A 14,288-nucleotide genomic window follows, 5' to 3' on the forward strand; every position below is an offset into this window, starting at 1 on the left:
CCCTCGAGCAGACTTCCTTGCCTCTTCACCTACACTTCTGACAATCCCATTAAATGCTTTTGTATCCGTTTGACACCATGACTCTAAGCTCCCTCCCAAATCACGTTATGCCAGCTCTTTGGGATATATAGCTAATAACCACGCTTGGCACCATTTGGAGAGAACACCGTACAAATTACCTGAATCACTTCCGTAAGAGATGAATATTTTATACAACTTTTAAGTGTTGCATATATTCTGAGAAGTAAATTTGCAGTTTCTTTGTAGGTTTGGATACTCAAGATAAAAGTGACTTAAGTATTTACTCCTAAGGTCATGAGTCTCAGAGAAGAAAAGTCTCTGGATCCTTGAGAGCAGAAATGTTCAGCTACTAATTTCTCCTTGCATCACTAATATCACTGTCTTCTTTCCCACATTTTAGCGTGAGAATGTGATGATACGGCTGCTATTAAAAAACCAACAACTTAATTACACTACTTCTGGTAGCATTCCAAGGTTAGAAATAAAACATTTCATATTTAACGTCTTTAAATTATTTTTCCCTTTGCAATGCAAGTTCAAGATAGCTCTCACATTTAACAACCCACAAATTTTGGCATACCTTCAAACAGGTTATTGCATTGTTTAAATGACAGTGGTTCCCACTCTAATGTAAATACAATCTGATGAAGCCTTAATATTCCACTCTTCCACAGCAATGGTTTTGAACTCACTGATTTGTAGAACTTTCTTCTCCCCCCCCCCCCCCCCCCAAAGGAAACGCATAGTGATTTAAATCTTATGACAACAGGCTTGCTTTTCTTGGTTACATTTCACAAATATCTGGAAAGTAGTCCATGAACCAAAAGGGTCTGCTAATGACAGGCTGACAAAAAAAATTGTTATGACGAAAAAAGGAGAGTTCATTAAAAACATTTCAGAAGCTAATAAATAAAACCAAACCAGTTCCTAAGAAAATGTCTTTAATTTTCATTTTATGGAAATACATATTTTGGTTTTATTTCCATGATACAAAAATGTTAAATATCAAACATTTTCTGAAAACTACCAATGCAGATCCTTTTTTAAACAAATAAAGGGCTGGTGCAGTTAGCAGGTTTGTCACAGGTACCAGAAAACATTTTTACAAAAACCCCACAAGCTGGGGAAGAAGGAGGGAAGAAACAGATCAAGACTTAAGAGTGAAAACAGCAATAAATGAGAACACAAAGAATAACTACCTCCCACCAGGAAATTAATGTTTGAGAAACTTGTAAGTTACAGTTTTTTGAAAGGGTAAGGTATGCGTAAAGTTCGTATTTAGATGAATACTGGCTGCACAAGGGGTGGGGGGTAGAGAATGGAAAACTAAAAAAGATTTCCAGAATGCAAAACTGCAGTTCTACCTGTTTCAAGAATGCTGACAGCATACTGATATTGCCTGAAAAAATAGCTAAAGATTAGGAGATTTGTGGTAACTCCCCTCAAGCACAGGAAACAGCCTAGCACAAAATCATAAGAGTGCCAGTTCTTTTTGTACATTTCATAGCCAGCATGCCAAAGTAGGTGGCCAAAATACATTTAGTCTTGCTTCTTAAATCTAACATCATTTACGACAGCAAGGATTTCACATGATCAACAATGAATCATATACTAGTTAATATACGCACAAGTAAAATTGACAGTGATTGTTCAATGAACAGTTTAAAATAATTAAACTGATTTTCAGGACACATACTGCTTTGTTAACACCACTTTATTTAAATAAAGTATGGCTTCCAAGAGGTGTATTCTCACAACTGCTTTCAATCAATTCCACTTGTTAAGGCAGTTGTTTCCTACCATGTTTCAGGGACTTCAAAAATTCCAGTGGAACTAGCTGTGAGGCTTCCTAAAAGACAGTCATGGAACAATATATTAAAGACTTCAATATACGAACACTGAAAGGAATAAAAATTAAATCAAGAATATTTTTATTCTTTCAGAGCATACAAAGACATATTTTCTCCACCAGAGTGAGGCCCTAGATACATTACTGGCAAGTCAATACTTAAAAAGGGAAACCAAGAGACTGTTTATGATTAGGTATTTAAAAAAAAAAGAAAAAAGTTTAATGTCAAGTTTCTTACCTAAATAGTAAATATTGGATTAAAAATATTAATTGCAAAATACAAGTAATTTTGGTTTTGCAATAACTGGGATGATAAAGTTAAATAATACTATTTTCCCAAGTGTACTTCCAGTTATTCTTGTTTAAGACAGTTAAGACAATGAAGAATATTTCCAGCCCAAATTAGATGGAGAAGAAAGATGAATCACACAAATACCAATAATGTATATTTCCATAATGGCAAATACAGAGCATGAATTTTATACTTGGAATTAGAGTAGACAAGTCTTGTCATTTTGCATATGCTTGCACGGCCCAATTGCCCTACTGAACTACAAGAAGAAAGCAATTTCCAAGCACAGCTTTTGAATCAGCTAAGATTTTACTCTACCAAATCAGGAGAAAGGATGCTTGGTATACAATACCACTTTCTGGATAAAAGTGGCTAGCGCAGGTATTGAAATGAAGTTTTAACTATGAATATTAATATTTGAATATACTTCAATACAGAGAGTGCTCCAGATGACCAATAAGTAAGACATGATTTAATTTAATACAGTCTAACCAATTCCTACAAGAAATTACTAACAAAAGTTGAAATAGAGTCAACAATAAATAGATCAATAAAAGTAAAATCTTTTGAGGTTTAAAATCATGTGACCTAAGTTTTTTTGGTTTTGTTTTTGTTTTACAGGCTGCAATAACTCACACAGCCTCACAAAACAAATCAGGTGAAACACAGCCATCAGATTGTCACCTGCCTATGTTTAATCAGACATACAGTTCTAAGTACTTTGGCTAAAAATTGTGTAGGTATTAAAGTCTGCAAAAAACCCCTTACATCAACGCTAGGTGAAAAGTCTTCAACCAAATAAAGAACAATAAAGGCTATGGTTACAAACACCACACAGAACATTGCATATACCAATGTATACATCAAAACAGTTTTTGGAAGAAAGAAAAAGATTATTTGTGTTTATAATTTGTGTTAGAAACACTATTCATTTTGCAAGCATTACATTGTGAGTTCTAAACCAGATTTAAAAAAAAAGAAAATTTATAAAATACATAACAGAAGAAAGAAAAAAAATTTTATCACTTGGGCAAATCCACAATTTGACACTTTTACAACAAAAAACTACTATTTCTTCTACTTTTCAAAATCTGCATCTCCTGAAAGTGAGATTCCTCAAGCTTCAACAACTAGCAGTCCATGAAATGTGAATGATCTGCTTGCGGTCCAGTAAGCCTTTTAAATAAGCAAAGGCTTACTCAGAGCATGTGGTAGACTACAAGAACCGTTAAGGGTGAATATGACCCACCTGTCCAAAATGTTTGGAAAGGATTTTAAACACACTCACTTCTCATCATTGTCTTGCCAAGTCTAATCAGAAAAACACCCACAGTGAAGTGATTCGTAAATGCAAAGCACCCAGAAAGCTAAAGGGCCTGCATAAGTTTAAGGGCCCAGTAAATCAGCATCTGTCTGGCCACTTACTCCTTCAGTTGAGTTGTCTCAGAAAGTCAACACATGCTCAGGAAATGTTCTAGAGAGGAAAGGGTTTCAGTGGAGTTGCAGCCTAGTTATTTATACCAAGGGATAAAAAGCAGCAGTCTGATTGGGTCCAACTGCACTCAGCCTAAAGCAGCATTGTGGGAAGTGGTGTGCCAGAGGAGTGGTGAGGGGCAGGCAGGTAGACTGTCAAAGTTTTGGCTTAATTGTAGAGGTAAATAATATTCTGACCAGACTGAGAAATTCCATTGTTTTCTCAACTTACAGATATATCTTATCTCACAAATAACTGTAAATAAAGAAAGTTAGTGCAATATTATCAGGATATATAGTCTTCAAGTGCTAATTAAAAGGGTACATACATTAGTTTTCAGGGCAGCAGGCAGGTTTATTAAAACTAGACTCATCTGCAAGCAACAGAGGTTGTCTAATGACACACATCTGGCAGGCTGTCCTGGTTTCGGCTGGGATAGAGTCAATTTTCTTCCTAGTAGCTGGTATAGTGTTGTGTTTTGGATTTAGTATGAGAATAAAGTTGAGAACACACTGATGTTTTCAGTTGTTGCTAAGTAGTGCTTATCCTAAGTCAAGGATTTTTCAGTTTCCCGTGCTCTGCCAGTGAGCAGATACACAAGAAACTGGGAGGGAGCATAGCTGACCCAAACTGGCCAAAGGGATATTCTATACCATATGATGTCAAGCTTAGTATATAAACTGGTGGGAGGTGGCTGGGGGGGGTTGAGATGTGTGCAATTGCTCCTTGGGTACTGGCTAGACATGGGTCACTTGTCTGTCTTGGGTTCTATTTCACTCTCTCTGTTATCTTCCTTTTCATTACTTTTTTTTTTTTAATTTCAGTTATTAAACTGTTCTTATCTCGACCCACAAGTTTTACTTTTTTTTTGATTCTCCTCCCCATCCCACTGGGGGTGGGCGAGGAGTGAGTGAGCAGCTGCGTGGTGCTAGTTGCTGGCTGGGGTTAAACCACGACACAGGTCAAGCTACGTGCATTCGAGTATGCTACAACTCCATCCAATCAAGCTTAAGAGAAAATGTCCACATTAAGTTAACATGACATTTTGTGATAAAATACTGGATTAACAGGGAAATCTACTCTAGAATCCTACTTCCAGAACTCCTTCAATTTAGCTTACAATATGCAAAACATATTGGGTAACCTTGACTAGAAAGTCACATAAAAAAAGGATTAAGAATAGCTAAAAATATTTAAAGAGCTTTATTTTAAGGAAGAAAGTAAGCAAGTAAGAAATCAACTACATCCTGCTTCTTTTGGTTGGTCTCAGGTGGGGTTTTTTTTGGTTTTGGGGGGATTTTGGGTTTGGTTTTTTTACAATTTTTGTATGATGCAATCTTCAGTTTAAATAACTTTTCTGGATTTCTATGAATGTAATGGAGTAAGTCACTGTTATAAGTTATTTTGCACTGATTAAGACATTCAAGAAAACAACTTCAATTCTGTTCAGACCTAGGGTAGTTCCAAACAGAGGAGAAAACCATGTGCACAAACATTGCACTTACCTGCTGGAACTTGTTCTGTCTTGATCTTTTTGAACTTTTTGGCTCTCTTCTTACCATCTGGAAGGGACTCTGCACAGGAGTCTGTCTGATCGTATTCTGGATCTTGGCCTTCTCCCTCTTCCATATCATCAGAACCAGTTTCCTCCTGAATGGGACTCATGCTTCTCTTTCCTACTGTACTGGTACCTATAAAACTGAAACGTAGAAGAAATATGATTATGAACAAGTCAAGAATAACTATTACATAGGTACTAGTTGTTATACATCTATTAAATGCTTATGAAGGCAGTAGAATAAACTATAGTAAGTGGTGTACCGTGAAATTACATTATCTGGAAGATCTGACTTAACTGTAAAATTCCATCAATTGGCTATCTAATCCAGTCTTATGTAGATGAAGGTATTAATTCTTTGTACTACAGATGTTTCAGGCTTAGCTGCTATTCTGATGAGATCACTCAGCTCAAATGTAATTAAAGCTGTTCTCTATCCCTGCTTAGTTTTAATTTTTATTCTCTTAGTTACGAAAGCTCTTATAAAGCATTCTCAATAGACACGAAGTTATACACAACTGTTAAGCCTCAAACACACATCTTGATATTGAAGGATTCTACATGCTAACTTCATCCTCTCTCCTGGAACTATATGCAGTTTTAAAAGCATTTCTACTATATAAATGTAGAGAAAACCATCAAGCTCCATAATAAACTTTAAATCAGAGTCCTACCATCCAACAGGCTGGTAAAATAAAAAGCACAAAAAATTGCACACTCATTCCATAGGTAGTATTTGAATGAAGCCTGACTAATACAGCATGAAGATGAACTTAGAGCTCCATTTCATTCAGCATACATTGAAATAACACTGCATAGATTTTCATTCAACTGGAATGCTATTGTTAAGTTTCCTTGAAAGACAGATGACAATATGAAAATCAAATTAACACGAGTATGAGAAAGAATACAGTGGCAAAGGGGCTAATTAAAAAAAATAGTTCCCATTACAAACTTCTAGATACGTGAATATCAGCTACTTAAATGTCTATTTTAATGCACTTTTAGAACAGGCAATTAAAAAAAAGGTAGGTTTCGACTCACAAACCTTTAGTTTTTCATTAAGAACTACACAAAATGGCTGTATGCACCTAAGCTATGTTCTATTCTTTTATTTAAATAAAAATTAATACCAAGCTTTACAAGCTATTTTATTTTTTCTTTCTAATCAATAATAGCAAGGAATTATGGTGTTTCAATAAGGTTTCAGCTAAAGGACTGTTAAATTTGGCTGTATAGTTTTGGCTTTGAAATGGAATTTTTTTCAGCTGAACATTTTGCAATTTAAAACAGATTCTTTCTGGGATGTCCAAAGGCAATAAACAAACATGAAACATATGATTACGCCTCATGCTCTTACTTCCACTTTAGGAGCACAAACACCATTTACTTTGATGAATAACTAGCTTTTTCTCCAAACATTCACACACAGAAGACCTTCTTGCACGATTTCTTAGAAATCATGATTTCGAGTCACACCGCAACTACCACCAATAGAAAAATGCAAGCCAAAAAGCTGGATAGAACTGTTTATCCTACATACACACTTCAATATTGTAAAACAGGCAAAAACTACATTTGGAAAGAAAAAAAGTCTAGTGACAAAAGAGCATTTAGAAAATGAAAAACTACTACATATCTTTTTAAAAAAAAAACCACGCTGTTTAGAAAAGTGTGTAAGAATTCTACTTTTGGGAAAGGTACTCTGAAAAACACATAAGGAAGAACAATTCAGGAGCCATAAATTACGATCCCAGGATTTCTTAGACATAATATGAGCACTTGGCTCTTAGAAGGGAACTTGCACTCACTGTAGGAAGAGGCACCCTTTTTGAAAGGTCTTACGGCTGAATTTAATTTTTTTCAACTTAAACTCTTGAGAAGTTATTGCAAATAAAGATAAACGAGTTCTTGACCTTCAGTGCACATTTAGGTTTGTACCAAAGTACAAAATAAAAATTAATTTTAGGCCTTATGTTCTTGCGGCAGATACCTTAAGAGGAAAAAAAACCCATCAAAAAAAATCAGCAGCACAAGATCCAAAATATATATATTTTATAATCAAGAACTGTTGACTTCTTGCTTTCTCCCAAAATATTAATTTTATTCTACATTCATTCATTGACAGCATGGCTTCTAGATGACTAAGAGTTGGGTTTTTTGTGTCTTATTCTTCTTTAACCTAAAAGAAGATTCAAGGACTACAGCAACATTATTTATTCACTTAGTAATAAGAGCAAATCATTATGGTTGTATATACAAGTTAAAGCACTACTCAGAGCAAAGTTCGGTTTTCTAATTATACCAGCTATTTTGGAATATATCCATATTTCTGTCTCAATTTCCTTACTCTGTTGAGAAACAACTAAAAGTGGAAGAACTGAACAAACTAATAGCTATCAGTAATTGTACAATTCAGATACATTTTTTAGGATCCTCAACTGTTTGGATACCTGAACCATTTAGACACACAGACTTACAACATCCATTAACAAATGCAGCACTTAAGTTTCCAAACACACATGTACAACAGTTAATCAGGTGATAATTTTTTTTAAAAAGAATATATTTAAAGATGTTCTGAAATTTCTTCTGTATATTGAAATGAAGATTGTTCTCATTTTTTAAATAAAATTACTAGCCAAGGTTGTGGTTGTGGTTTTTGGGGGTGGTTTGTGGGTTGTTTTTTTTTTTGGGGGGGGGGGGGGGGGCAGGGACGGGGGACGGGGATGGGGGGACCCAAAACACCCCACCACAAGAAAAGCCTATCATACATTGCCAGTTGGCAAATCTACTTAGTGAGCACAATATAGCTCTCTCGCATCAGTCAGTGATGATGGTAGGTAGGGTTCCAAGCCTCTTCAATGACAGCAGTTTCCACTACTCCTTCTTCCCCAACCTCTCCCTTCTGTTGACCTATTTTAATGCCAGCCCACAGGCAAACCTGACAAGGATGAACGTCACTGGAAGAAGGTGGTAGAAACAGAAAAATCTAGATTTTATTCTCAAATTCTATTCCTATTAAGTACAATCCTAATCAACAAAAAATACAGTATTACTAGCAACATTATTACTAAACACAATTTGCTGAATCAACAGGATGTGGAGGACTTATAGATCACTCTACTGCCAGAAAGAGCAGGGACTCCACCTGATTAAACTGCCCATGAACTTTGAAATGTTGCTTCAGCTACTAAATAGCAGCAACCCAACTAGTACTATGGTAATTATTTTGAAAGAATCAGCAAGTGGAGGGGGGGCAAAAGGTGGGAAAATAATTATGAAGATGTAGCATTAAACATTTTCTGTTTTGGAAAAGCATGTCCTACTTTTAAAAGGATCACTTACTTGCAACACAACACAGCATCTTGAATTGGCCTGGATATATACAGGCCTCCGACTTCAAGTAAATTTTATTTAAATGAAAACATAAACCCTGTGTTCTCTTGCCACTTTGACGACATTGAGGGGGGGGAGTAGTTACTGACCCATCATAAAAATCAGTCATATCAGCTTAAGAGCAGATGAAATCACCTGAAATAACACTAGAATACTGGAATACTATAATAATTTGCTTGCAGTATTTATAACCCCTACCTTTAATGACTCAGCTTTTCCCAATTCTTATCCTTTATTTAGTAATAAACCACTATAAACAACCATTTCTATAAAAACCAAAAGAATCATCAGGAGAAATACATGAACATTTCAAAAATGAGAAACACTATCTTCAGCAAAATGAAGGTGTTCAAGGAAGTGGTGCTAAAAACAGCACCCTGACTTGACAGGAGATGCAGCACTCCTGGTTTTAGCTAGAAAATTTTTAAGGCAAAATGATGTATCACTTCCCCATACTTCATACTAGTTTAAGTCTTTTGCCACTGGCCTTATTCTGTTTTACTTGTTCCTAGATGATGATCAGGAAAATCAGAATAAGTAAATATAAGTAGAGCACGATATCTAGTTTTACATAGAACATACCCTATTTCATTTTTCATGCTATGGTTCAACACTGTTTTGCTAAGGAAAAGATGTTAAACCCATGCATTTAACAGTCATGGCAGAGCTGCCAGGCAGTTATTTGCTAAGCACAACATAGCCAGTACTGTATAATACACAAGAGGCTGTAATCCATCCATTTCAAAAGTGTGTTCTGAATAGAGAACAGCTTTAGAGAAGGGGATCTTATTAACTACTTGAAGATTTGTCAAATGCATCAGTTTTTCCTCTACTTCCCCATCTGACATTAATTATCAGGCATATTCCCATTAAAATCCATTTTGATATCTAACAGTAGTAATAAGTTAGTTATATGCAAGGTGTATATATTAATTATAAGTGATTTTACCTTGTGACTGCTATTAATACTATTATACTGTGTTTTCTAGAGTAGTTCCTCTACAGAACTATAGTTTTTTTAAGTAAGACAGGAATTAAAGAACCTTTGTTACATACTTATCAATCTGTCAATTTAAGACAAAAGTTCCTTACAAGAAATACCCAACAACTTCATTACTGAATGAAAAAGTAGCCAGGATATATTGTCATCATGGAGAGAAACAGCTATTCTGCAGCTGTGCTCCCTGGCAGAAACTGATGCAGCAAGCTTATTAAATAATAAATAAATAAAGGATGTAGTAACATGAAGCTATTATAAGAGATCAGCTGCTAAATACATCACAGTATTGAGTGCTCAACTATATATGATTCAAATTAATCTGGACAAATATACACACATACACATGCACACATATATATTTGTCCTGATTGATTTATATAAATATTTTAATTATATTTATTATATTTTATATAAAATGGTTATATATATTTAAAAGTAAAAATAAGTATTTTTGAGATATCTTTGTCTGCAAACACAAGGAAAATGTTCCTCTTGAGTGAACTGAAAGACCGCAAGGTTTGCAGTTCCGTGTTATACCTAACCAGATTACACTTCAGAGGAAACATTTACAAATGATTAGTTGACAAGAGAACACAGTCTAACTAGTAACAAAAATAAAATTAAGAAAAACATATCAAAAGACCTGCATGAAAGGGAATTTGAGACAGAACCAAATCACTTTATTCATGGACTAGTGAGAGAACAAAAATTCATGTAACATCAATTACAAAAGAAGGTCTATCAACAAAATAAAGGCTGCTATCCAAGGCTATCAAAGTGTTGATCATCTAAAACCAAGGCTGCTTCTTCCAGAATTTTACAACACTAGAAAAAAATAGATTAAATTTTTTCAATGAGATTAAGTGATTAGGCATACAACTCATTGCAGTATATCATAATTTTAAGGAAAGAATTCACTGAAAATTTTGTTCAGCAATTTTCCAAATTATACATTTGCAGTTGTCCTCAAACTTCTTTGTGAGACAACAACAAATCAGCTTTCCGCATTTACTGTCTTCCAAAGTATATATTAAAAGAGTAGGTTGTCTATGGTTCAAACCATAAGCTGCCACTCTTACCATCTGTCTAGAATCTGAGAGATACCCAAAAAACAACATTCACTGAGAAGACATACTTCCTCTAGTAGAAATAAAACTAGAACTTAGTATTTGTTTTTAATACAGACTTAATTATAGAGCTAAATGTTAGCCACATGTAAACGAGTGCCAGGACAATTTTTAGAGCTCCTCATCTCTTCACAGCATGCACTCCCAAGTTTTCCTAAGTACAATAGCTCAATTAGACTAACTTCATTTGATACAGATTTTATCACCAGGTTCCTCCATATGGTTTTTAGGGATCAAACATGTCTCTAACACATTCAGAATTCCCACCATGACAAAAGCCATGAACATTTGACAGCTAGCCAAAATGCACACCTGCATTTAGTTTTGCAAAGTAGGCAAATCAGAAGCTCATGTGAGAACAACAGAATAAGTTTATTGTATTTGTTACATGACAGATAACATTTACAGGAAGATATAATGAGAGCTAGAACTTATCATAGCACTCCCAAGAAAGATAAAGCAGAAAGACCTCAGTGTTGGTTTTATGACCATCTCATTTTGTCTGTCTATCCAGGAAAAAACGAAACAAAACAACCCCCCCCAAACCCCAAAACAAACAACAAAAAACCCAAAACACCACCTTACAGAAATATAACTTATGCACTCCACTGAAACTTATTTTTATAGAGAATTGATAGAATTGGGGGCGGAGGGGGAGAACGGCAATAACTTGATTAATTTTACAGTTATATTAACACTAAAAGACCCTTCCCATTTACAGCTACACAGATGACTGAGAAAGAAGCCTCCTGTTACCATCCTATCCAAAACCTGTCATTAACACAAGAGGGTAAAAATGGAACAAGAAATACACACAGCAACATACTGTACCAGAATCAAAACTGGCACCTCCTGACTTAATTTTGTCCTTAAATGATGAACTAAAATGCTTTTCAAGTTTTACTCCAAAAGCTTAAAGCAATGCAAGTATCGTCATTTGCCTTGTTGTTTCTGAAGCATAAGGACGACTTCATCAGGACTGCTCAAGATTGTAATTTATACCCTTCTCTGTGGCAGTATTATCACCACGGGAAGTCATCCAAAAACCAAGACAGCCTTTACAAGGGTATAAGAAGACCGCTAAGTTTCCAGATGACACAAGCCATTCAGAGGTGTCAAATAATAAAGAAAATAATTCTTTTATTTTGGTTGTAAGAAATGGTACTGCTACATCAAACTCAGAAGCTGTGATTTGACCTGCCCTCAAGATCTCAATATTTTAGAAGTTTGTCTAATCATGTTTGTGATGAAATTCCCTCTGCTCCTTTACCTACAATCTTGTGACAGCTGATGTACCGCTACTGACTTACATGCAAAGAAATATGTACAGAAAAAAAGTCACCTACTGCTTCACAACTACCTGAAAATTGCTAGACTTCTAATAAAAATGCAGTAAAAATACAAAAGTTGGGAATGGAGGAAAAGTCTCACCTGTTAACACAGTAGTATCGACTCTGGGAAACGTAAGGTGTGCATTGAGTTTTTAACCGCTTTCTCTCCATCTCCTTCCAACTATCTTCTGTACATTTTCTCTTTGCCTGTTTTTCTTCATGTTTTTTCTCAACATACTCTGCATATGTCTGGATCCTATAACTTTCAGCATACCTGCTGGTGTTTACAGCTATGGGGAAGAAGAGTGATGTTATATACAAAACACTGTTAAATGACAGCATGCCCTCTCCCCTGGAATAACTTATTTTGAAAAGCATAAGGCAGTGAGCTATTTGTTCTGTTCATATAAACAAATTCTAGTTCCATTGTTATGTTAGTATTACAAAAAAAAAAAAAAAAAAAAAAAAAAAAAAAAAGAAAATGCCAGACTCTCCTAAATTCGCATGGTATGTTTGAATTAGATATTCAAAACTCTTCTCAGACTTCATACAAAAAGGGTTAAATCTACTTAAGACTTTTCTTTTAAATTAGAAACCATCAATTCTTCAGTCATAACCCTCTTCCAGATTGCTTGTTGGCAAGAAAAGATTTCCTGGATTTTTTCCCTTTTAGTCTCATTACTTAACCCAGCAGGTTTATTTTGCAAGTCTGCCAGGAAAAGACGACATTTGCAAAGCCTTTGCCAAAACTCTGTTTGATTGCTGTGAAACATAAGCTTATTCGAGCTGCATTTTTGGTTGCACAAGATATCTGTGGAAGCAGCACTTCACTAATATCCAGCTGTTCCATCCTTGTATCTTTCTAATGTTTGGTCTCCATTTAACTAAAAAAGACTGTGAGTTCAAGGTAGAAGGATTTCTGTCAGTGCAAAATTAGAAACACTTCAAAAATAAAGAAAAAACTTTCACTGCCTTCACTCAGCAACAATTTACCAACATTCCTTCAAGTCCTAGCATCTTCACAGCTCTCAGCCTTTAGTCTGCAAGCCAAGCTCTGGCCTGAAGCCATCACTGTAACAGATGAATCAGCAAATTAAACTGACTGTTAACTGGTGTCCTCTGCTGTTTTCAGCCTAACTCACTGAAAGAAAGTATTGTAAACCAACCTGTAAACCAGTTTAAATATAAAACAAAACAAAACACCCAGATTGTTTTTCATATACTTGGTCTGCACATTTTAAAATACCATAATTGTAGTGGAGAGAAAATTCTGATTTTATTATGTACTTCCAATCTTTCTGTAGAAATTTCAGATGTGTATCCAACTTTCTGATTCTAGTTGAAATGTTGTCATCTTGAATACAGGTATTCTGTATTCCTCTAGCCCAAGCACTAGAAATAGCAAGCGCCAACATCACAATTCAGAAAAGGTGAAGAAGATGGGTGGATTTGGGTTTTTTCCCCTTTCAGAATAGATCATCTATTCTGCATATTGGCTATGCTACTGTGAAATGAATTACCTATAATACCAGTCATGGCATATAGATGCTGCTGCAAAGTCTTTCAAACGTACATAAAACTGGGCAACAGCATTGTATATGTAATTTTAATCCCAAGAATAGATACCAGCAATTATGATTAATAGCCTCATGAGATTGTTGCACTAACCAAAGAGATGTTATGCATACCTCCTTTCACACCCCTTGTATTTGTTTTGAACTGTGCAGTTACAGGATCTGTTTATAAGAATTAGGAGTGTATTTATTGCCCATGAAGGTATGGTGCAGGCATCATGAATGAATTAATAACACTCACTGGAGTTACTGCATGCCAGCCGACATTCCTCAGGGTAAAATTTGTTTAGTTAAACTCAAGCATGTTTTTACTTGCTAAAATCAAGCACACAGTTACCATGGATCATCTGATAAATAGTGATTTGTTAAAACACAATAACCATTTCAGATTATTTGTTTTGCTATAAACTAAGAGCCAAAGTTATGGCTCTTACATTTAACTCCCTGACAAACCTGATCTGTATTTAAGGGGGGAGGGGAAAAAAAAAATTAAAAAAAAAATCATCCTTATGCAGCCTAAAGACAATTTTAAAATAAATCTGTGTAAGAGTCAATATTTTTGAACAAAGACAACTCTGCTTTCTTGAAATAAGGCCTGTATTTTATAGCAACCCATATTACACATACACACACAAATATATGCAGAAACATATTTATGTATAT

The 14,288-nt window shown here is 35.1% G+C and overlaps 1 protein-coding gene across 3 annotated transcripts in view; it reads right to left on the bottom strand.

Annotated features, from left to right (window-relative positions):
- Positions 1-1,354: 1,354 nt before the first annotated feature.
- The window catches only part of PARN (poly(A)-specific ribonuclease), a 62,460-nt gene continuing 49,526 nt past the window's right edge, over positions 1,355-14,288 (bottom strand). For all 3 annotated transcript variants that reach the window (XM_030002163.2, XM_030002165.2, XM_030002164.2), the window contains exons 22-24: positions 12,152-12,341; positions 5,142-5,335; positions 1,355-1,870 (exon numbers count right to left, since the gene is read on the bottom strand). In XM_030002163.2, coding sequence (XP_029858023.1) covers positions 1,818-1,870; positions 5,142-5,335; positions 12,152-12,341 — 437 coding nt within the window. In that variant the 3' untranslated portion in view covers positions 1,355-1,817. The remainder of the gene's footprint in view (positions 1,871-5,141; positions 5,336-12,151; positions 12,342-14,288) is intronic.

This window comes from Aquila chrysaetos, chromosome 25, assembly GCF_900496995.4.
Source record: "Aquila chrysaetos chrysaetos chromosome 25, bAquChr1.4, whole genome shotgun sequence".
NCBI classification, from domain to species: domain Eukaryota; kingdom Metazoa; phylum Chordata; class Aves; order Accipitriformes; family Accipitridae; genus Aquila; species Aquila chrysaetos.